The sequence below is a fragment of the Astatotilapia calliptera genome, chromosome 18, assembly GCF_964374335.1.
Source record: "Astatotilapia calliptera chromosome 18, fAstCal68.1, whole genome shotgun sequence".
Taxonomy (NCBI): Eukaryota; Metazoa; Chordata; class Actinopteri; order Cichliformes; family Cichlidae; genus Astatotilapia; species Astatotilapia calliptera.
The window spans coordinates 3,249,117-3,272,665 of NC_137439.1; the positions used below are offsets into that span (position 1 = coordinate 3,249,117).

The following is a 23,549-nucleotide window of genomic DNA, read 5'->3' on the forward strand; positions in this document are numbered from 1 at the left end:
CCCTGTTTTTATTACTGTTTATAGATATTAGAATTGATGATCATCATTTTAATGATTCTTAAAAAGGCTTTAATGAATCCTTCAGTCTGAAACCAACTTGGAACAAAACACATTAGAAGATGTGGGAAAGAACCACAGTGTGCACATATTTAAACACACAACAGAACCACAGTGTGCACATATTTAAACACACAACAGAACCACAGTGTGCACATATTTAAACACACAACAGAACCACAGTGTGCACATATTTAAACACACAACCGAACCACATGTAAGTAAGTAAGTAAAACTTTATTTATAGAGCACCTTTCAAGATAAAAATCTCAAAGTGCTTCACAGAAGCTAAAACCTTAAAAACAAAAAAAACAAAAAAGAATTTGACTATAAATTATGTTTCATGAGATTTTATTCTTTTAAAGTCCTTTGTTTATAATTTATGAACTTTTAAATGATTTTTACAGAATATTATTTTTTATGTTTTATGTATTTTTCTTTATAGTTTCGTTATATTTAGTTTGTACGTTCAGTGTTTTCATCACAGCTGTTAAACCACAGATAACAGTGTGTGTTAGTAAATTCACAGCAACATGAATGTTTCTGAGTGTTTGTGCATCATGTGACCCAGATTTTTGGATCTGCTGTCAGATTGAAATGAAGACGATGAAACCACAGCAGCTTCAGCTGAGCTGTCAATCAGCAGCAGCAGTCTTATCTGTGGGCCGCAGGGGCTGATGGGAGCTTTGAGGACCTGTTAGAAACCACGTGGCCCTCGTCTGATCTCACAGCTCGTCCTTGTTTGGCCTCAGCTGCATCAGAGCGCCACTTCTCCCCAGGTTCACCAGAGGAAACACCACTGCACAAAATGCTTTTCCTCCCAGCTGCTGCTCTGTGCTGTCTGTGTTCAGGTGAGTGTTTCCAGCCAATCAGGAGCCAACAAAGTCAACCTGTAACAAACACTGTCACACTAACCTTCATCTGTCTGTCTGTGTCTCTACAGCACTGGTTACCATGGCAGCACAGCTGATTCAGGAGGATTTAACATTGACCAGGAGAGTTGGAGAAAGTGTCTCCTTCAGCTGTGGAGGGACTGAACAGTGTAGCAGCAGTTTACTCTGGTACCAGAAGAAAGAAAAAGAAACATTCCAATTTTTGGAGTATACAGACGTGTTGACAATAGAGAAAGTCAAACCTGATCATTCAGCCACCTACTACTGTAACTGTTGGAAGCTTGATCCCCACAGTGAGAAATGATCCCTGCAGCCTGAACAAAAACCAACAGATGAACAGATGTCAAACAGTGTCTGTGACAGGAAGAGAGCAGTAAACCACAGCCCAGCTTCACATGTTTCACCTCCATCTCAGAGTCACAAACATACTGAGCTCAGGGACCATTTTTATTTACTGCTGTCAGAAATTCAATTCGATTTATTTCTGTTTAAACAGATTTTTCATCCTGTTTTAAGACAGAAACAAGAGGAACAGATGACATCAAACTTCCAAATGTAAACAAATGTATCCTCAGTCCCACAAAAACATTTATTCAAAGTGAAAGAAAAACAGATTGTGTCAAACTGAGTCAAAGTCCATCCCTCATTCACAGTGTTAATGTTCTCTTCATGAAAACTCTTCCAGCAGCACTTGTTGTTTAACACCTTTCAGTACATTTAACCAGACACTTGGACTGATGTCAGGTCAGGATCTTGTCCTTCTAGCAGCGGCTCATTAGGACGCTGATGTTGTTGGACACATTTCCATCAGTTTCCTGTGGATGTTTATAGAGGATGAATCAGTCACGGTGCCTCATCTTTCTGTCACCTTCTTTTCTCTCCTATCTAAACAAAATGATTTTGTATCTGAGTATGTTGAATCCAGAATCACAGGATAAGATTTCTGTTCATTTTTCCCGACGAATCACATTTGAACAGCATGCAAGCAATAGTCTGTCAGGAGAGCAAAAGAGTTCATCTGCTGAAAATGCATTGCATCATCAAATATAATCTAGACATGTGCTTTCATAGACAACGAGCAATTGCAGGAAGTTGATTTCTTGCCCAGATATCTGCTGGATAAACCAGAAGCCCAGAAAACTTGTGCGTTGTATCCAGAATCTAAGTCAGCAGACTAATCGTTGGGTTCCCAGATTGTCCAAACACAGCAGGTCATGGCTGCCCTGACCTGGTTGTGCCAGAGGTTTGTTCTCTTTTTACGCATTTTAGCCAATAAAGGCAGAAATATTGGAATTTATTAGTAGTATTATTGGAATTATTAGAAATTGAAATAGTCATGAACTGGTGTAGAAACAGCTTTTAGGGCGGATCACCCCCGGGTCTGTTGCTATGGATTACTATCTCCCAGGTCGATCAGTAAACTCTGTCTGATCTGTTTCTTGATTTTTGATCTTCACTTTCCGTGTCCTAAATTTTGTCCTGCCAAGCTAAAGCTGAATTATTACATTTCATATCAAATATAAAATTAGGATTCAGCTACAGTTGAATGGGCATTTCTATATTTCTATAAATATATAAATAATTCCCTTCTCGGGTCCTCTACCAGAGGCCTGGGAGCTTGTGGGTCCTGCGCAGTATCTTACCTGTTCCTAGGACTGCGCTCTTCTGGACAGAGATCTCCTATTTTGTTGCTGGGATCTGCTCAAGCCACTCACATAGTTTGGGAGTCACCACACTTAGTGCTCCGATTACCACTGTATCCTGTACACTATGCTGGCCAATTGGTTATGGCGTTCCATGTATGCCCTGCCTGCTAGCATCTTCCATCCTGCTGTTATGTGCTGGATTTTCTCTGGGGCATCTTTACACAGCCTGCACCTGGGGTCTTGCCAGGTGTGATAGACCCCAGCCTCTATGGATCCTATGCTCAGAGCTTGTTCCTGTGCTGCCATGATTAGTGCCTCTGTGCTGTCTTTCAGTGCAGCCACTGGTAGGATTTCTGGATGTCAGCCACCTCCTCTATCTGCTCCTATATCTCCTCTATCTGATACACACCGTGCAGGGGCCTGTCCTCCTGTGATGGTTCCTCCTTCTCCTCCTCTTTCTTTGATTTCTGCTGCCTTAGGTATTCACTGAGCTTGTGGTCATTTGGGCCCATCTTCCTGATGTATTCGTGAATGTTCGTTGCCACATCCTGAACTTTGGTGCTGACACTCACCAGTCCCCGGCCTCCTTCCTTCTGCTTAACATACAGTCCCAAGGTGCTGGACTTCGGGTCAAACCTTCCATGCATGGTCAGGAGCTTCTTTGTCTTGATTAGGGATGGGTATCGTTTAGGTTTTATCCGATACCAGTACCAAACCGGTACTTTTGAAACCGGTTTGGTACTGTGTGTGTGTGTGTGTGTGTGTGTGTGTTAACAAAATTAACTAACAGTTAAACAACACCTTGGTGGCAGAGCCCCTGGGGTGGACGAGGTCCGCCCAGAGTTCCTGAAGGCTCTGGATGTTGTAGGGCTGTCTTGGTTGACGCGTCTCTACAATGTTGCATGGCGATCAGGGGCAGTACCCCTGGACTGGGAGACCAGGGATGGTGGTCCCCATCTTTAAGAAAGGGAAGAGGCCCCAGGGCAGACCCAGGACACGCTAGAGAGATTATCTCTCTCGACTGGCCTGGGAACAACTTGGTGTTCCCTGGACAAGCTGGAGAAGGTTGCTGGGGAGAGGGCTGCTGCCCCCGTGACCCGGCCCCAGATAATTGGAAGAAAATGGATGGAACTAACTAATATCAAAATTGTCTGTAATTAATTGCGATTACATTTTTTCAACTTTATATTTAACTGACATTTATGCAATATAATGAAGTAAAACTGGTGAAGCTGTGATGAGAGGTAAAATTATTTCTTTCTCACCACATAAAAAGAAAGAAGAAAACAAAAATATTGAGGAAGCAGAAAAAACCATCAAATCCCTAGAAGAAGCCTACGTGTCACACCAAGATCAGGAAACATTGAACAAAATACGCAAAAAAACCCTAGAATTAAATGAAATCATTATTAAAAAAATAAATTATTAGTACAAAGACTACGCTAACAAAATTTTGAACATGGTAATAAATCTGGTCAATTTCTAGTTAACAAGGTAAGAAGAAATAAAGAAAAAAACAACTATATGTGTCGTTCAAGATGTATCTGGGAACACAATATATGATCCAAAGAAAATAAACCACATTTTCAGGGATTTCTGTAAACCTTTATATCCACCACAAATAAACCCATCTAAAAAAAAGAATTATCAGTTTTTGGACAACATAACTCTTCCAAAATTACTAGACTGTCATGGTCCCTGTACCTCGCTGGCCGACCCTCTATTAGGCGATATGTTTGTTTTGGTTTTGCTCTCTCGCTCTCTCTCTTTCGTCACGGCGGTGCTCATTGTGGGCTCCCGCTGCTGGCCCACATACCTGCTCTAATCACCGCACCGCTGATTCCAGCTGATTGCAGTAGTACTTAAGATGGGGGATCTATGCTAGTCTTCGCTGGATCGTTGAGCTATCAGCGTCAGTCAACTAGTAAATCTGTAAACCTGAGTCTGTAACCCATTTTGTGATTATTCCACTAACCTGACCTTTCTTTGTATAGATGGTTTCTGGAACCCGACTACAAGAGGAGTGACTGAAGTGGAGATTTTCGAACTTCTGTACAGAGAGTGTGGAGCACTTTTTCCCTAATCCCCGTTCCCCCACGGACCCCGGCGACCTGGACCCCCTTTTCCCTGCACATTGTACAAAGTCACCTGGTGTTGTGTTCACTGTGAATAAAGGCACTGTCTTTCGCTTAAAGGAAAACCCTGGGCTGCGCCTGAGTCCCTTTCAGAATCCGTGTCATAGACACTCAAGCAATTGCACTGGATTCGCCACTGACATCAGGTGAATTCCAGGAAGCCCTGAAAAGTATGCTCAATAATAAGGCTCCAGGTCCAGATGGCTTCCCTTCAGAATTCTGCAAAGAATTCTGGACGATTCTAGCACCAGTTTTTACAAAACATTGCTGGAAATCAAAGAATGAAGAATGGCAGACTTCCACCAAATAGGAATTCTGCAAACATTAATCTCCTAATAAAACCAGGCAAAGACCCTGTATTTCCCTCAAGCTATCGTCCAATATCCCTTATAAATGTAGACCTTAAAATAATCTGCAAAGCTCTCTCAAAGAGGTTAGAGAAAATAACCCCCCTTTTTAATACATCCTGACCAAACGGGTTTCATAAAAGGTAAGCACTCATCAACGCACATAGATTATTTAATTTAATAGACTACTCATACAGTAAAAACATTGAAACTACAATATTATCTCTGGATTCAGAAAAAGTGTTTGACAGAGTAAACTGGAAATTTCTATTTGCAACTTTACACAAATTTGGTTTTGGAACCTTTTTCATTAACTGGTTAAAAATATTATATAATTCCTTAACAGCTGGTGTCAAAACAAATTCAAATTCAAATTCAAATTTTATTTGTCACACACACACAACCATACACAGTATGACATGGGGGTGAAATGCTTGCAGCTGTACAATGCCCGACCATTAAATGACAGAAGAAAGTTTTACAATATTTACAATTTACACTTTACTACAAAATTTACAAATTAACTTAGGAATTTACAGTAAAGAATGTGAAAATAGCAGAAGAGATTATAAAGATAAGGATTATAAATTATAGGAATTATAGGATTATAGGAAATGTGTGGTGACGTGTGTGAGAGTCCAGTCTTATAGTGACGTGTTTGGGAGAGTCCAGTCCTACACCTGGTTCAGGGCCCGAATAGCCTGGGGGAAGAAGCTCCTCCTCATTCTCTCTGTTTTGGCCTTAAGGGAGCGGAAGCACTTCCCAGACCTCAACAGTGAGAAGAGTCCATTGTTGGGATGGGAGAGGTCCATCATAATCTTCCTAGCTTTGGACTTGCACCGCTTGGTGTAGATGGACAGCAGGTCAGGGAGCTCTGATTGAATGATGCGTTCTGCCGAGCGCACCACCCTTTGCAGATCTCGTCTGTCCTGCTTGGTGCTGTTCCCAAACCAGGTGCAGATGTTTGCCGTCAGGACGCTCTCGATGGTGCAGGAGTAGAAGTTCTTGAGCACCTTCAGTGGCAGATGGAAGTCTCTAAGTCTTCTGAGGAAGAAGAGACGCTGACGGGCTTTCTTAACCAGGGTGTTGATGTGACAGGACCATGACAGGTCCTGAGTGATGTGGACACCCAGGTATCGGAAACTGTCCACTCTCTCCACTGGCGTGCCACTGATGATGAGGGGTTTGTAATTCCTCGCCTGCTTTGTAGTGAAGTCCACGATCAGCTCCTTAGTCTTGCTGATGTTTAGGAGGAGGTTATTCTCCTGGCACCAGGTCTCCAGGTTCCTAATCTCCTCCAGGTAGGCCACCTCGATGTTGTCGGAGATCAGGCCCACAACAGCAGTGTCGTCAGCAAACTTGACAATGGAGGTGGTGTCGGATGTGGCTACACAGTCATAAGTGTACAGTGAGTACAGCAGGGGGCTTAAAACACAGCCCTGAGGCACTCCAGTGCTGAGTGAGATGGAGGGGGAGACTTGTTTTCCCACCCTCACTGATTGGGGTCTGTCTGTGAGGAAGTTGAGGATCCACTGACACAGTGATGAGCTGAGTCCTAGATCCGTCAACTTGGTGAAAAGCTTAGAGGGAATTATTGTGTTGAATGCTGAACTGTAGTCCACGAACAGCATCCTAACATAATTCCCTCTGCCAGTGTCCAGGTGACTCAGGGATGTGTGGAGCAGGTGAGATATGGCATCGTCTGTGGAACGAAGCAAACTGAAGTGAGTCGATGGTGGGAGGAAGTGAAGAAGTGATGTGATCTCTCATCAGTCTTTCAAAACACTTCATCACAATTGAAGTCAGTGCTACTGGACGGTAGTCATTGTGGCAAGCGGGCTGTTGTTTCTTTGGAACAGGGACAATAATGGACCGTTTGAAGCACGTGGGAACCACAGCTTGGGCCAGGGAGAGGTTGAAGATCTCTGTGAACACCGGTGCTAGTTGATCAGCGCAGGCTCTCAGGACCCGGCCAGGGATTGCATCTGGTCCTGCTGCCTTCCTGGTGTTCACCCTCCTGAAGGTGTTCCTCACGGCATGCTCTGTGATGACGAATGCATTTTCTTCACTGGTGCACTCCGAGCGCGCGCAGCCGTTTGTTGTTTTAATTGCTGCGGCGTCGAAGCGAGCATAAAACGTGTTCAGCTCATCAGCCAGTGAAGCATCGGCATTCATCATTGAAGAAGCTGGTCGTTTATAGTCCGTTATAGTCTGCAGTCCTTTCCACAGGCTCCTAGAGTCGCACTGTCGTAGCTGTGACTCTAGTTTTTCCCCGTAGCTCCGCTTTGCCTTTCGGACCGCGCTGCGCACGTTGTAGGACGCAGCCTTGTATAGGTCCATATTACCGGAGACAAGCCCTTCATTGTAGGCAGCGGTGCGTGATCTCAGAGCGTCGCGGATGTTTTTATCCACCCACGGCTTCTGGTTGGGAAACGTTCGGATGATAGTTCTTTCTGCTGTGTCGTCCGCTAGTTTCCCGATAAATCCCACAACCGCTTCCGTAAACATGTTGATGTCATCAGAGCTGCGCCGAAACATGTCCCAGTCTGCGTCATCCAGTGCGTCATCCAGTGCGTCCTGCAGCGCGGCCACCGATTGGTCCGTCCAGCGAGCGACCTCCCTCCTGATTGGTGGTTGCTGCTTTAGCCTTTGTTTGTAAGCAGGCATGAGGAAGATGGCGGAATGGTCCGATTTTCCAAATGCCGGCAGGGGCTGAGCCTTGTAACAGTTCTTGAACGGGGTGTAGCAGTGGTCTGATGTCCTCGTGCCCCGGGTGGGGCAGTTGATGTGCTGGTGAAGGTTGTGAAATGTCCGTTTGAGATTCACTCTGTTAAAATCTCCCATAACAATGAGTGCGGCATCTCGGTGAAGTGTTTGTTGATGTGTGAGAGCCTCATGTAGCTCACATAAGGCAGCGTCCGAGTCCGCGTGAGGCGGAATGTAAACAGTGCAGGCAATGACCGCAGTGAATTCCCGAGGGAGATAGAAAGGGCAACACTTAACGATCAAAAGCTCCAGATTGGGCGAGCAAGAGCGTGTGAGTGAAAACACTTGTGCTAAATGAAAGATATGCAGATCCATCAACTGTGGAGACCTCAGTCTTGATGCAGCTTCGTGAATCTTTCAGTCTAGTTCAGTAGATAAAAACACAAAGATGGGGAACAATGCTGACATAACAGCTGTTCAGGGCCCTGTTCTGGGACCAGATTAAACAAACTCTGAGTTGATTAACTTGGACCCTCTATAGTAGTAAAAAATGTTGAAATAATATATATACAGTTCTTAATGGGATCATTACTTACCCAACTTGAATTGTCATTACATGATTCTGGAATCCTAACTTTACATTAACATTTTTAAATCTAATTGGTCAGCTGTAACCTGGCAGGGCAAAATGTTGGTGATAGAAAATGAAGATAAAAATCTGAAAGATGCAAACATGACTGTCCCTCACTTCAAGATCCAAAGATTTATAGGAAAATGGGATGCCCTTCAAAATAAAAGCCCAGCTCGATGAGTGCTGTTTGCTGTTCTTTTTTTTTCTTTTTTGCTGAGTTCATCAAATAATGCATAATGTTATGTCCAGGAACTAAAGTAATATTGCACTAAGGTTGCTGGCAAAACAGAGAAGCTTACAGTCTGAATGACATTTTGTATAAACTGCTAAAACTGTTAGTCCCTGATAGCGTTGCTGTTTTGAGAGGCTGTTGATCCTGTCATGATCTCTGAGCACTCAAGCATGAGAGATTGAAGCTTTACACAGGCCTGATGTGACTGAATAAATGGTGAGTCATTTAGCATAAATATCATGAGTGATGATAATATTAATAATGAATAAGTTTTACTCAATGTGTATTTTTAAGTATCAGTGTCTGACTTGGCTCCCTCTCTGTCTGTCTCTGGGCTTTTTGTTCTTTAGGCCCTTAATGGGCTGTCCGTGGTGCTGAACAAGAACAAATTGTTGCAGATCCACTGTGAGCTGAAATTCCATTGAAGCTGTCAGAAAACTGAAAATGATGTTTCAGATTAGTCAATGAGCTCATTAGTTAATAACTGTGTAAGATGGTGTTATGGTCCCCTGATCCTCTGCTGCCTACCCACCATCGATCTTTCCTTTTGTGTCACTGTGGTGCTGCATGGCCCACTTTCTCCTGAGATTCAGTTCACAGACAGATGTTCTGATAGTTTTCTTTACAATTTGCTGCTAGAATTCAAAATTGATTGTGTGATTAATGATGGTGAGCCAGATGGGCCAAACCATGATCCTATCAGCAGCATGTTTCATTGTAGTGGTGCATCATTGATGGGATAAATGGACTGGTGCTTATATAGTGATTTTCTGTTTTCATGTGGACTAAAGTAGTGGACTGACCAACAGACTGACATTAACATCAGAGCCGTGCTGCTAGTGTGGCTAAAAGAAAAGAGAAGAAGAGACAGTCATGTTGATATGAACATTAGAGAAACACATCATGGAGCTGAAATATGATCCTGCTTCCTCATTTGGACTCATTCACCTCAGCTGACACGTTCAGCAGCAGACAGGTTTTTGTAGCAGTCTGTCTCACTGTGAGAGGAACAGGATGGAGCTACTACATCTTTGGCTCTGGAACTAAACTGTCTGTAACAGGTAAGAACAAACATTTATTTTCCTTCAGTTGTTTTATTGTAGAAGCTGAAAATGTGTTTAAAGTCAGTTTGTGCTGCTTCAGGCTTTACATGTTAGTTTTTTATCATTAGTAGAGAATTCATCTGCAGCCATTGTTACATAAGAAAAGCTCAATAATCTCTGAAAACATGTTGAAATCTCACTGAACAACTAAAGTTATTCTTTATTTCTGCAAATATTAGTGATGTTACAAATATTTAGGATTTGATCCTCTCAGTGATTCTGCTGGTTTTCAACACAAGATCATATTTTTGTTACAGTGCTCCATTTTAAACCAACATTAAGACAAGACAGACAATACGCTAACTAAGAATAGTACAATATATACATATATATACATACATACATACATAAGTCACTTATAAATAAATAGCTGGAAAAGAAACATGTGTAGTTGTAGCAGCAAACAGTGTGTTAAGTGGATGCGTTGTACAGGGAGATGGCCACAGGCAGGAATGATTTCCTGTGTCGTTCAGTGGTGCTTTTCGGTAATCTCAGTCTCTCACTGAACGAGCTCCTGTGACTGACCAACATGTCATGGAGTGGGTGGGAGGTGTTATCCAACATTGTCTTTATCTTGGACAGCATCCGCCTCTCCGACACCACCTTGAGGGAGTCCAGCTCCATCCCCACAACATTGCTGGCCTTACGGATCAGTTTATTAAGTCTGTTGGCATCTGCGACCCTCAGCCTGCTCCCCCAGCATGCAACAGCATAGAGGATCGCACTGGCCACAACAGACTCATAGAAAATCCTCAGCATTTTCTGGCAGATGTTGAAGGACCTCAGTCGCCTCAAAAAATAGAGACGACTCTGGCCCTTCCTGTAAAGTGCTGTGGTGTTTTTAGCCCAGTACAGTTTATTGTCAATGTGTACTCCAAGGTATTTATAGTCCTCCACAATGTCAACACTGACCCCCTGGATTGAAACAGGGGTCAAGTGTTTCCTGGTCTTCCTGAAGTCCACGATCAGTTCCTTGGTCTTTGCCACGTTGAGCTGCAGATGATTCTGCTCACACCACGTGACAAAGGAGTCGACCACAGCCCGGTACTCTGTCTCATCATCCCTGCTGATGCATCCAACCACCGCAGAGTCATCAGAAAACTTCTGAAGATGGCAGGTCTCTGTGCAGTGGCTGAAGTCTGTGGTGTAGAGGGTGAAGAGGAAGGGGGAGAGGACAGTCCCCTGTGGTGCCCCTGTGTTGCTAATCACCTTGTCAGACACACACTGTGGGAGACGTACATATTGTGGTCTTCCTGTCAGGTAATCAACAATCCAGGACACCAGAGAAGCATCCACCTGCATCGCTGCTAACTTATCACCCAGGAGGGTCGGAGTATGTATATTTGATGTTAAAATTAAATTAATATAGATTAACAACAAATATGGTTTCAGGAAATATTTGCTTTATGTTGAGGAACAAATATTTTTTAATAGTCAAACATTCATGTAGCTTCAAAAAGGTAAATAGAAGTATAAAAACAGATACTGATTAGAAAACTCAGAAATGATATGACAGATAAATTTAGGATGAATTTGACATCGTTAAACTCTGATATTTATTTCTGAGATGAAGTCGTGTGTGTGGATTTGTACGTGACAATAAAAAGTTAATAATACTTAAATTTTCCAAAATACTTTTCAAGACAAATTTTTATTAAATATATTTTGTCAAATAATTTGTATTTTATGACTAAAAATATAATGAAGTATATCTCATATTATTGAAAACGTTTTATTCAACATTTCAGTTTTAGTGTTTTAAAATAGTTGCTACAGTTTTTTATTTGAATAAAAACATAAATTAAAATAATCACTGCGTTACTTTTCCAATTTTACACAAAAATATTTAAGAATAAATTAGTCTGAAAGACAAATATGGTCTTTATGGTAAAATATATCAAAGACAAGAAGAATGGAAATTTTATCTGCTGAACTGAATTTTGTGAAATGATATTTAATTTTATTAATAGTACAAAACAATATGAAAAAAGATGAATTTACTTTTGGACAGAAGAGGATCTCTGTTAGAACTCGTGTCTAAGGACTAATAAGAAAAATACATTTTCACTTGTATAAAGACAAATGTAAATATTTTAAAATTGGACTGAACTAAATTTCTATAAAACAATAAAAAGCAAACACATGACGAATTAAACTGAATTTAATTTGACTTTTATAATCATGCTGAGTGTTCCTCATGTGAGCCATGATGACATGAGGTGATGACTGTGTTTGATATGAAGCTGAATCCAGTGTATGTAGTGAACTTTGTGCTGATGAGTAGTTTAGTGATCAGAGTCCATGTAGTTTCCAGGATCAGACTGAATGCAGTGCAGTGCTGGAAGCTGCTGCTGACTGTGTGAATGTGTGTCTGTGCTGCTTGTTGCTGCTGTCAAACTTCAGATGAGCAGGTAGTGAAGCCCGTGGTGAGCGTGTACCCAGCAGCATCCAGAGCCCACCTGGAGGGGAACAGCTCCCTGCTGTGTGTGGCCTCAGCCATGTTTCCTCCTCTGGTCCAGTTCTCCTGGAAAAGACAGAAGAAGAACGGCGGAGAAGCGGAGGAGCTGCCCCCTGCTGAGGGAGAGCAGCTGGAGCTCAGAGAGGCGGGACGCACCATTGCCATCAGGATGGTTGATGGGAGCCATTCTGACACATATAAATACAGCTGCTGGGTGAAGCACGAGGGGGGCACAGTGGAGGCCCGAACACAACAAGGTAATGAAGGCTTGGTGACTGTGTTCAGCAGTGATTCAGCTTCATGTGGAGATGCTGTCAAAGAGAGCAGAGCAGCAGAGGACTGACATTTCTCACTGCAGCTCCAAACATTTGACTCCTTTTCTGTTTCAGAGCTTCCAGCTCCAGCAGCCTCCTGTCCTCCAGAGAGAGAGCCAGCAGACCTGCCAGCTCTGCAGCCAGCTGACTGTAAGATCACCTGCTGCCTCTCTGCATGGACAGCTCCAATGTCCAATGAGGCAGCTGGAACAAGTTTAGGCTCTTAAAGTTGCACTAATTGATCAAATCTTCATCCAACAAGCTCTGATAAAGCCACTGTACACTAGCTGCTCAGCACCAAACAGCAGACAGACCATAATATGTCAGAGATCAGTTTGTTAGCTGCTTGTGGAGTTCTTCTGCCCCCAAGTGGACACAAACACTACATCAATTCATCCACTTGAAGAAGAAGCTGTGACTGTTTCTATTTGGACTTTTTCTCCTTGATCTGAGAGGAATAACCCGACTGTCTGTCTGTCTCTTTGTGTCTGTCTGTCCTTCAGTGTCCTTCCAGTCTCAGTGCAGGGTGAAGCTGCTCTGCCTGCTGTACACAGTGCTGATAGTGAAGAGTCTGGTGTACTGCTGTGGACTCTCTCTGCTGATGATGCTCACAAACAAGGGAGCGTCCACCAACTGCACACATGCTGACTGACTGTTTCCTGCTCGCCTTTTCTCACCATCACATCTCATCAATTCATCTCATTCATCACTTTGATCACAAATGTTAGTTATGATGTGTTGAGCTTATTTTGCCTTTTTCTTCAACAGTTAGAAGATCGTCTGAAATAAATACATCTTTACATGTATTGTTGCTCTGAGTTAGAATTCTTTTTGTGCTTATTGTGACTTTTATTGTAGTAACAAAAACCATCAGGAATATTTTTATCACAAGTTTTCACTTTGATTTTCAAATGTCAAACAGTGTAGTTGTGTTTGTGTGAACAATAAAGATTTGAAGATGAAGAGTTTGATTCTACTTTCATTGTGTGATCAACAACAACCCGTGTGAGTGAAGCACAAACTGACTGTATCCAAACTTGCTCTCCTGCAGCAGACGGGCTGTGTGGGTTTCTGCTCTGCAGCCTCCACACCGTTAGCTGTGGCTTTCACTTTAATAACACAATGACAGTTACAAGCAGGAACTCTGCTTCAAGAATGATTCCAGGAAGGATCTGTGTTCTTGACCTGTGAGAGAAACAGCTCAAATCCTCAACTCACAGCTGACAAATGAACTTTAATGGAATCAAAGGAGAGACCATGAAGCCCCTGCAGTCTGCTCAGCTCCCATTTTATTACCTGAGCTGAGTTTTTCATTCTGGATATCACACACGTAAGAACAGATCAAGTCTGAACAGCAAATGTTGGAGAATCATTTTGAAGTCTTGCTAAATGTCGTTATTATTACAAAAACTACTGAATGATTCAGAAAATCCTTTCCAACAAGCAGAAATATGCAAACAAAGTAGAAACAAGGCAACATGAGTCATTCAGATGCAGATAACATATTCTCCTTATTGTGAAGAACACAGTCATGAAATCTTTCTGTGTGTCATTCATTGAGTTGAAGTGCCTAATAGAAGAGGAAGAGCAGCAATAATCAATGATAGCTGAGACATTGAGAACATGGCTGTATGCCTGCTATCATAACAGCAAACAAAGCACACAAACAGCAAACACACAATAATGTGCTCGCAGCTTGTTGTGTCATTTTTGACATTTCATGAAGTCACAAAAATGTGTGCGACTCATTAAAGGAGTGTGTACGTGTCAGTCAGTGCTCTGTATTCATGTGTTCACCTCATTAAAGTCACTCAGACACTTTTCTCCTCCAAACTTACAGCACAGCTTCATATTTCACTGACTGATTCTTTCATTACATCCATTAAGGGTCACACAGTGAAATTAGTGCAAACTTACAAATGTGTTGCAACAATTTTGGCCTCCAAACTGAACTTTGAGACAAACAGTGAAGCTGTGAGCAAAAAGAGGCTCCAGTGTGTGTCATGGTGGAGGAAACTGTTGTATTCCCACATTCAAAACATGCTGATCTTATTGGATTTGTCCCTCAAAGTCTTTTTCCTCCTTTTTCTCTTCATCCAAATGTTCTAGCAGGCTGACTGTGAGTCCCTGTTGAACCTGTACAGCAGAAAGTAACAGCAGTCAGCGGCCTCCACTTGACTTCATGACTTCAACGCCTCGCACAGTCACTTTCACTTTCTTCCTTCTGTCTTTTAGTCCTAAAATGTAGAACAACACCAGATCCAAATATTTGTGTCCTTCACTCACATCTTCAAATGATCCCTTCCATATCAGAGATGATACAAAGGCAACATTTGTCTTATTTCTCTTTCAGGAATCAAAAAGTACTTTTGTACTGTTGTGTAAATGTGTGTGTAAAGGTGGATGACTGCCTGCTGCAGATGAAATCTAACCATGGCTACAAATAAATGAAGCTGACGTGAAACACAGCCCTGTTTTTATTACTGTTTATAGATATTAGAATTGATGATCATCATTTTAATGATTCTTAAAAAGGCTTTAATGAATCCTTCAGTCTGAAACCAACTTGGAACAAAACACATTAGAAGATGTGGGAAAGAACCACAGTGTGCACATATTTAAACACACAACAGAACCACAGTGTGCACATATTTAAACACACAACAGAACCACAGTGTGCACATATTTAAACACACAACAGAACCACAGTGTGCACATATTTAAACACACAACAGAACCACAGTGTGCACATATTTAAACACACAACAGAACCACAGTGTGCACATATTTAAACACACAACAGAACCACAGTGTGCACATATTTAAACACACAACAGAACCACAGTGTGCACATATTTAAACACACAACAGAACCACAGTGTGCACATATTTAAACACACAACAGAACCACAGTGTGCACATATTTAAACACACAACAGAACCATAGTGTGCACATATTTAAACACACAACAGAACCACAGTGTGCACATATTTAAACACACAACAGAACCACATGTTTGTTTTTTAAAAAAAGAATTTGACTATAAATTATGTTTCATGAGATTTTATTCTTTTAAAGTCCTTTGTTTATAATTTATGAACTTTTAAATGATTTTTACAGATTATTATTTTTTATGTTTGTATTTTTCTTTATAGTTTCGTTATATTTAGTTTGTACGTTCAGAGTTTTCATCACAGCTGTTAAACAACAGATAACAGTGTGTGTTAGTAAATTCACAGCAACATGAATGTTTCTGAGTGTTTGTGCATCATGTGACCCAGATTTTTGGATCTGCTGTCAGATTGAAATGAAGACGATGAAACCACAGCAGCTTCAGCTGAGCTGTCAATCAGCAGCAGCAGTCTTATCTGTGGGCCGCAGGGGCTGATGGGAGCTTTGAGGACCTGTTAGAAACCACGTGGCCCTCGTCTGATCTCACAGCTCGTCCTTGTTTGGCCTCAGCTGCATCAGAGCGCCACTTCTCCCCAGGTTCACCAGAGGAAACACCACTGCACAAAATGCTTTTCCTCCCAGCTGCTGCTCTGTGCTGTCTGTGTTCAGGTGAGTGTTTCCAGCCAATCAGGAGCCAACAAAGTCAACCTGTAACAAACACTGTCACACTAACCTTCATCTATCTGTCTGTGTCTCTACAGCACTGGTTACCATGGCAGCAGAACAGCTGATTCAGGACGATTTAACATTGACCAGGAGAGTTGGACAAAGTGTCTCCTTCAGCTGTGGAGGGATTAATAAGTGTGATTATGACTGGATATACTGGTACCAGAAGAAAGAAAAAGAAACATTCAGAGTGATGCTTTATATTGATAAGAGTAGTGGTTACATACAGAAAGGTTACGGTCATCCTCAGAAAGATGATTTCTCAGTTGTGAATACACAGAACAGCTGTGAGTTGAAGATAGAGAAAGTTAAACTCGATCATTCAGCCACCTACTACTGTGCTTGTTGGAAGGAAGATCCCCACAGTGAGAAATGATCCCTGCAGCCTGAACAAAAACCAACAGATGAACAGATGTCAAACAGTGTCTGTGACAGGAAGAGAGCAGTAAACCACAGCCCAGCTTCACATGTTTCACCTCCATCTCAGAGTCACAAACATACTGAGCTCAGGGACCATTTTTATTTACTGCTGTCAGAAATTCAATTCGATTTATTTCTGTTTAAACAGATTTTTCATCCTGTTTTAAGACAGAAACAAGAGGAACAGATGACATCAAACTTCCAAATGTAAACAAATGTATCCTCAGTCCCACAAAAACATTTATTCAAAGTGAAAGAAAAACAGATTGTGTCAAACTGAGTCAAAGTCCATCCCTCATTCACAGTGTTAATGTTCTCTTCATGAAAACTCTTCCAGCAGCACTTGTTGTTTAACACCTTTCAGTACATTTAACCAGACACTTGGACTGATGTCAGGTCAGGATTTTGTCCTTCTAGCAGCGGCTCATTAGGACGCTGATTTTGTTGGACACATTTCCATCTAGTTGGTTCCGAAATTGTCCAAACCCAGCAGGTCATGGCCGCCCTGACTTGGTTGTGTCAGAGGTTTGTTCCCTGAAAAACAGAGCTGCTCCTTCCCACTGTCTGCAAGTCCTGCTAGTAAGGAAATGTTGTACATTTAGTGTTTCTGTTCATGATGTTGAAAGGTTTTAATTCCCTCTTTGGTTTTAAGTCCTGTTAGTCGTGCTTTATTCTCACATAGAGAGTTTAGGAAACATGTCGTCCTGAACAAGCAGCTTGTATTAAGATATGTGGTCTGAGCCTCCTTCAGCTTTCAGAATAAACATGAGTTTTACATGATTTAGTCTCTGACTGAAAGTAAACAGGAAGGAGATGAAAAGCCAACAGAAGTGTCCTGAAAGACAACCTGAGCAAACTGGTGGTTTTCCTGCAGACTAAGGAAAACTGCAGAGTCAGACCTGCTGCTTCCACCTACAGAGCCTCTGTCAGTGCCCCAGGTCAGCCGTGGTACAATGTAGCTGCTATCAGCAGTGAGTGAATGTGTGGATGACTGAATGTAGAGTAAAACGCTTTGGGGTCCACGGGACTAAGTAAAGCCCTACACAAATACAGGCCATTTACCATTTAAGTTGTACTTGATGTCCTCGTCCTGGCTGATGTCCTGGGATTTTCTGCACTACAACCACATTAGTGTTCTTCTTCATGCCACCTTGTGAAGTATACCTCAGCCTCATGTAGCAAAACACCACCACAGCATGATGCTGCTGGCAAAGTGTCATGTGACCTGGGGGTAGAAAGAGATTGAAGCCCCCCCGACCCCCCCGCTGCCACCTGTTATTACAGCTGAGAGGGTGTCGTGACAGGAGGCTAAAATACAGCAATTTTCATTTAATATTCTCCAAATATGTTAAAAGCAAATAATCTGGTCTGTAGGAATGCAGGGAGATAAGAAATGTCATCAACTCATCTTTCAAGTGATTCTGAATCAGGGAAACAGCATCAAGTGTTGTAAACTTTGAACACAGAACCATAATTTATATGTGATCTTACTGAAGATTAATTATGCATAATTGCACCATACAGATCAGAATATTAAATATGAACATGTTTAAGTTAACCAGTTTTATGATCCTGAATTTTTTCATTGATTGTACTCATTTGTATTTTTGTATTTCCTTCTGATATCTGTACCTGAGCTGAGGTGACGCAAAAATTTCCCTGTTGTGTATATCGAACAGTATATGAGCGACTTTGGTCTTTGCGATGCATGGCGCTCCCTTCACCCCAACAGTAAGGAATATACTTTCTTCTCACATGTCCATCACTCCTACTCTCGTCTGGATTATCTTTTGGTCAGCAGCTCACTGCTGAACGACATTTCAGAGACTGAGATTCACCCTATAGCTGTCAGCGATCATGCTCCTGTATCTTTACCACTAATGCACAAGAATACTACGCCAAATAAAAACTGGAGATCTAATATATCATTGCTTAAAGATGAAGACTTTATTAAATATTTTAAAAAGGAATGGACTTCATATTTAGACTTTAATGACACTCCCGAAACATCAGCTTCTGTTCTATGGGAAGCAGGGAAAGCTGTGATGAGAGGTAAAATAATTTCTTTCTTATCACACAAAAAGAAAAAAGAAAACAATATTCAGGAATTAGAAAAACCATCAAATCACTAGAAGAAGCCTACGCGTGCGACCAAGATCAGGAAACATTGAACAAAATACGCAAAACAAAACTAGAATTAAATGAAATTATTAATTAAAAAAACAAAAAAAAAAAACAAAAAAAAACAAAACACAATTCCTTATACAAAGACTTGGCTTGCAGAATTTTGAACACAATAACAAATCAGGTCGATTTCTAGCTAACCAGTTAAAAATAAATAAAGAAAAAACAACTATATGTGCTGCTAAAGATTTATCGGGGAACACAATATATGATCCTGGAAGAATAAACAACATTTTTAGGGATTTCTATGAAACTTTATACTCACCACAAATAAACCCATCTAAAAATGAAATTGATCTGTTTCTTGACAACGTAACTCTTCCAAAATTACTAGACACTCAAGCAACGGCACTGGATTCGCCACTGACGCCAGGTGAACTCCAGGAAGCCCTGATAAGTATGCCCAATAATAAGGCTCCAGGTCCAGACGGCTTCCCTGCAGAATTCTACAAAGAATTCTGGACGATTCTAGCACCAGTTTTCTACAGAACGTTGTTGGAAATCAAAGAAAATGGCAGACTTCCATCAAATATGAATTCTGCAAATATTAGTCTCCTGCTAAAACCAGGCAAAGACCCTTTATTTCCCTCAAGCTATCGTCCAATTTCTCTTTTAAATGTAGACCTTAAAATAATCTGCAAAGCTCTCTCAAAGAGATTAGAGAAAATAACCCCCCTCTTAATTCATCCTGACCAAACTGGTTTCATAAAAGGTCGGCACTCAAACACTCGTAGATTACTTAATTTAATAGACTACTCATACAATAAAAACATCGAAACCATAATATTATCTCTAGATGCAGAAAAAGCATTTGACAGAGTTAACTGGAAATTTTTATTTGCAACTTTACACAAATTTGGTTTTGGAAACTCTTTCATAAACTGGATAAGAATATTATACAATTCCCCAACGGCTCGTATCAGAACAAATGACCAGACATCCTCCAGCTTCTGTCTCCTGAGGGGCACCAGGCAGGGATGCCCACTCTCCCCTTCACTTTTTGCAATTTTTATCGAACCTCTAGCAGCAGCATTTAGACAGGCTACAACAATTAAGGGCATAAAATGTAAGAACATAGAACATAAAATCAGTCTCTATGTGGATGATGTGTTGCTTTTTCTGCAAAACACACAAACCAACCTCTCTGAGGTAATTACTCTAATAAACTGGTTTTCAAGAGTTTCAGATTATTCAATTAACTGGCCAAAATCTACAGTTCTCCCCATTAACTGCTCCTTCCATAATTCTTCCTCTGCCACACTGCAATCCGGAAATATTAAATATTTAGGTATTAATGTTTCTCCTAAGCTTTCAGACTTAACTAAATTAAACCACATCCCACTTCTAAAGAAAGTAGAAGGCGATCTGACTAGATGGAAATCTTTACCCATATCACTCATGGGAATAGAATAGAATAGAATAGAATACTTTTATTTGTCAATTTCTTCAAATGTACTTGCCATACAAAGGAATTGAAATTACGTTTCACACTGTCCCATGCGTAGGCATTGACAACAATAAGGTGCAGATGCACAACAAAAACAAAAACAGCCCTAACAATAAGATAATAAATAGTAATATAATAATATAAATAGTGCTAAAAGAATACTAAAAAAATATATATAGCAGCAGGTGTGTGCAATTGCAATGCAAGTCAGGAATGTTTTCAGTTCTTGGTTCAGAGAGTGTTTCCTTGTTGGAGAGTGTGGGGGGGTAGAGTCCAATCTGTCTACTATACTTCTGCCAATCTGGTGATTCTGCTGGCTGGGAGCCGGGAGGGAAGAGAGTTCAGCAGTCTCACAGCCTGGTGGATGAAGCTGTTGGTGAGCCTGGTAGTGCGGGAGCGGAGACTTCTGTATCTCTTTCCAGAGGGCAGGAGGCTGAACAGACAGTGCGCGGGGTGGGTTGCATCGTTGACAATTGTGATGGCTTTGCGGGTGAGGCGAGTGGTGTAAATGTCTTGCAGGGAGGGGAGTGGTACACCAACTATCCTCTCAGCTGTTCTCACAATGCGTTGTAGAGCTTTTCTGTTATAGTCAGTGCAGCTACCGCCCCACACAGTGATGCAGCTGGAGAGGATACTTTCAATAGTGCCTCTGTAGAATGTAGTCAGGATGGGTGGTGGAGCACTTGCCCGCTTGAGTTTGCGCAGGAAGTAGAGGCGCTGTTGTGCTTTCTTGGCCAGTGATGCTGTGTTGGTGGTCCAAGAGAGGTCCTCACTGATGTGCACCCCCAGGAACTTGGTGCTGCTCACCCTCTCCACCGCAGCGCCGTCGATGGTCAACGGGGGGTGACAGGTGTGGCCTCTCTGGAAGTTGACAATAATCTCCTTGGTCTTACTGACATTTAGCAGGAGGTTGTTGTCTCTGCACCACGTGGTCAGGAGCTCAACCTCTTTCCTGTAGTGGGTCTCATCGCCCTTGGTGAGCCCCACACAGCCTTGTGGAGCCCCCGTGCTCAGGGTGATGCTGTTTGAGACCTTGTTGCCCACACGCACCGCTTGAGGCCTCTGGCTGAGGAAATCCAGCAGCCAGTTGCAGAGGGAGGTGCTGAGGCCCAGTCTGTCCAGTTTACAGATGAGTTGTTGTGGTATTATGGTGTTGAATGCTGAGCTAAAGTCTATGAACAGCATTCTCACATATGAGTCTTTCTTGTCCAGATGAGTTAGGGCTGGGTGGAGGGCAGAGCAGATTGCATCCTCTGTGGATCGTTTCGCTCTGTATGCGAACTGGTGTGGGTCCAGGGCGGGAGGTAGGGTGGATTTGATGTGTGACATGACTAGTCGTTCAAAGCACTTCATAATAATGGGTGTCAGTGCCACGGGGTGGTAGTCATTGAAACAGGCTGGGGATGGTTTCTTTGGCACAGGTATGATTTGGCACAGGTATGATGAAGGGTCGCCACTATAAAAATGATGATCTTGCCAAAAATAAACTACTTATTTTTGATGATCCCTAACAAACCATCACAAGATTGGTTCAGATCTCTGGATTCATATATTTCTTAATTTCTTTGGAAAGATAAACCCCCGCGTATTAGCTTAAAAACGCTACAAAGAACCAAGGATAGAGGAGGATTAGATCTGCCTAATTTTCAACAATACTTCTTAGCCAACAGGCTTCAGTTCATCTCAGAATGGTTAAAACATACCTTCTTAGATGAGCCTTGGCTAGATGTTGAACAGGCACTATGCAAGGATCTAGAGATTTCAGACCTACTGTCATGGTTGGCTGTGTGGCAGGCAAGCAGAAGTGGTGGACCCAAAATTGCAGGACTCTTGGAGATGGGAATAAACTGAAAACGCAGCTTTATTGCTGGAGGAATGATTCACGAAATAAAACTTACAAAAACAAAACTCTAAACCAAGGTGCTGGAGGACAGGACATTACAAACACACAGCAAGTTGAGGGTACAACGCGACACTGACACAGAGAAACAAAGGGCTTAAATACACAGATGGCAGTAATCAAGGGATGAGAGACAGGAGGGGAACACACCTGGGAGAAATCACAGCTGACGAGACAGGGGAAACGTAAACTGAGCACACTCACATACGACACAGACCTTCACAATAAAACAGGAAACTCAGACACATGGAACCAGACAAGACATTGAACTAAACAGACAGATTCACAAACAGACGGGGTGACACCATAGACAGACAGATACAGACGCGGACTCAGAGGCAGACCGAATATAACACGTAGAAGTCAAACAATAATAATAATCATGATAATAAATTGGAAAATGATAATAATAAAACTTAAAGCGGTGGGTCACCGACCCAGGACCATGACAGTACCCCCCCCCCCTCAAGGGCTGGCCCCCGACAGCCCCAAAAGACAAACAGACCACCAAGCCAGGGCGGGCGGCGGGAGGCACAGGACGGAGGGCCCAGAACAGAACAAAAGAAGAGCCCCCCCAGAAAACCAAACAAAATGTCCAAAAACCACATAGGGGAGCAGAGTCCAAAACGTAGGTCAGGAGGTCGGCCTGGGGACCGATAGGTCAGAAGGCCAGCACAGGTCATTTCGGGAGGCCGACCGTGCGAAAGGCAGCGGCAGCGGGGCAGGTTCGGAGGCCGGCCGTGCAGACAGCAACGGCGGTGACGGGCAAACAGTTCTGGTGGCCGACCGTGCGGACGGCAACGGCGGAGGCGTAGAAACAGTTCTGGGGGCCGACCGTGCGCATGGCAGCGGTGGCAACAGAGCAAGTCCGGGGGCTGGCCACGCGGAAGGCAGTGGCGACGGGGTGACATCATAGACAGACAGATACAGACGCAGACTCAGAGGCAGACCGAATATAACACGCAGAACTCAAACAATAATAATAATCATGATAATAAATTGGAAAATGATAATAATAAACTTAAAGCGCTGGGTCACCGACCCAGGACCATGACACTTACCATTTATTAGCTCAAACATCAAAAGACATGAATGCTTTAAAAGTATCAACATCAGCTCTTCTCTGACAGCATGGTGGGAGTTTCTAAAAATAACGGAGTCTTCATTAATCCCATGCAAACGTACACCTATCTGGAACAACCCTGACATATTACAAAACAATAATATGATTAATGTCCCAGAATGGAGTTGTAAAAGAATTAAATACTTAGAACATATATTAGAGGGAACAGAATTTATTCCATTTGACAGACTAGTTGCACAATATGGGATCAACAAGAAAAGAATTTTAGAATATCAACAAATTAAATCCATAGTAAAAAAGAAATTTAACCTCAGTCAAGTTGAATTACAAACACCACCAAGTGCGGCACATTTTCTTACTCTTAAATCCCCTA

The 23,549-nt window shown here is 42.2% G+C and overlaps 1 protein-coding gene and 1 long non-coding RNA gene across 12 annotated transcripts in view; both read left to right on the plus strand.

Annotated features, from left to right (window-relative positions):
* Positions 1–23,549, plus strand: part of LOC113010740 (uncharacterized) — a 170,689-nt gene that overhangs the window by 97,721 nt on the left and 49,419 nt on the right. For 2 of the 11 annotated variants that reach the window (XM_080292467.1, XM_080292454.1), the window contains exon 1: positions 9,256–9,708. The exons of 5 other annotated variants lie outside the window; for them this stretch is intronic. In XM_080292467.1, the coding sequence (XP_080148593.1) occupies positions 9,564–9,708 (145 nt within the window). In that variant the 5' untranslated portion in view covers positions 9,256–9,563. Of the gene's footprint in view, positions 1–9,213; positions 9,709–23,549 lie in introns of those variants that run through there. 4 more of the 11 variants (XM_080292469.1, XM_080292456.1, XM_080292463.1 and 1 more) reach the window with 4 other exon arrangements.
* LOC113010739 (uncharacterized) lies at positions 11,943–13,485 on the plus strand. The gene is made up of 2 exons (XR_013903124.1): positions 11,943–12,465; positions 12,598–13,485. It is a non-coding gene; the product is annotated as an uncharacterized LOC113010739 (long non-coding RNA).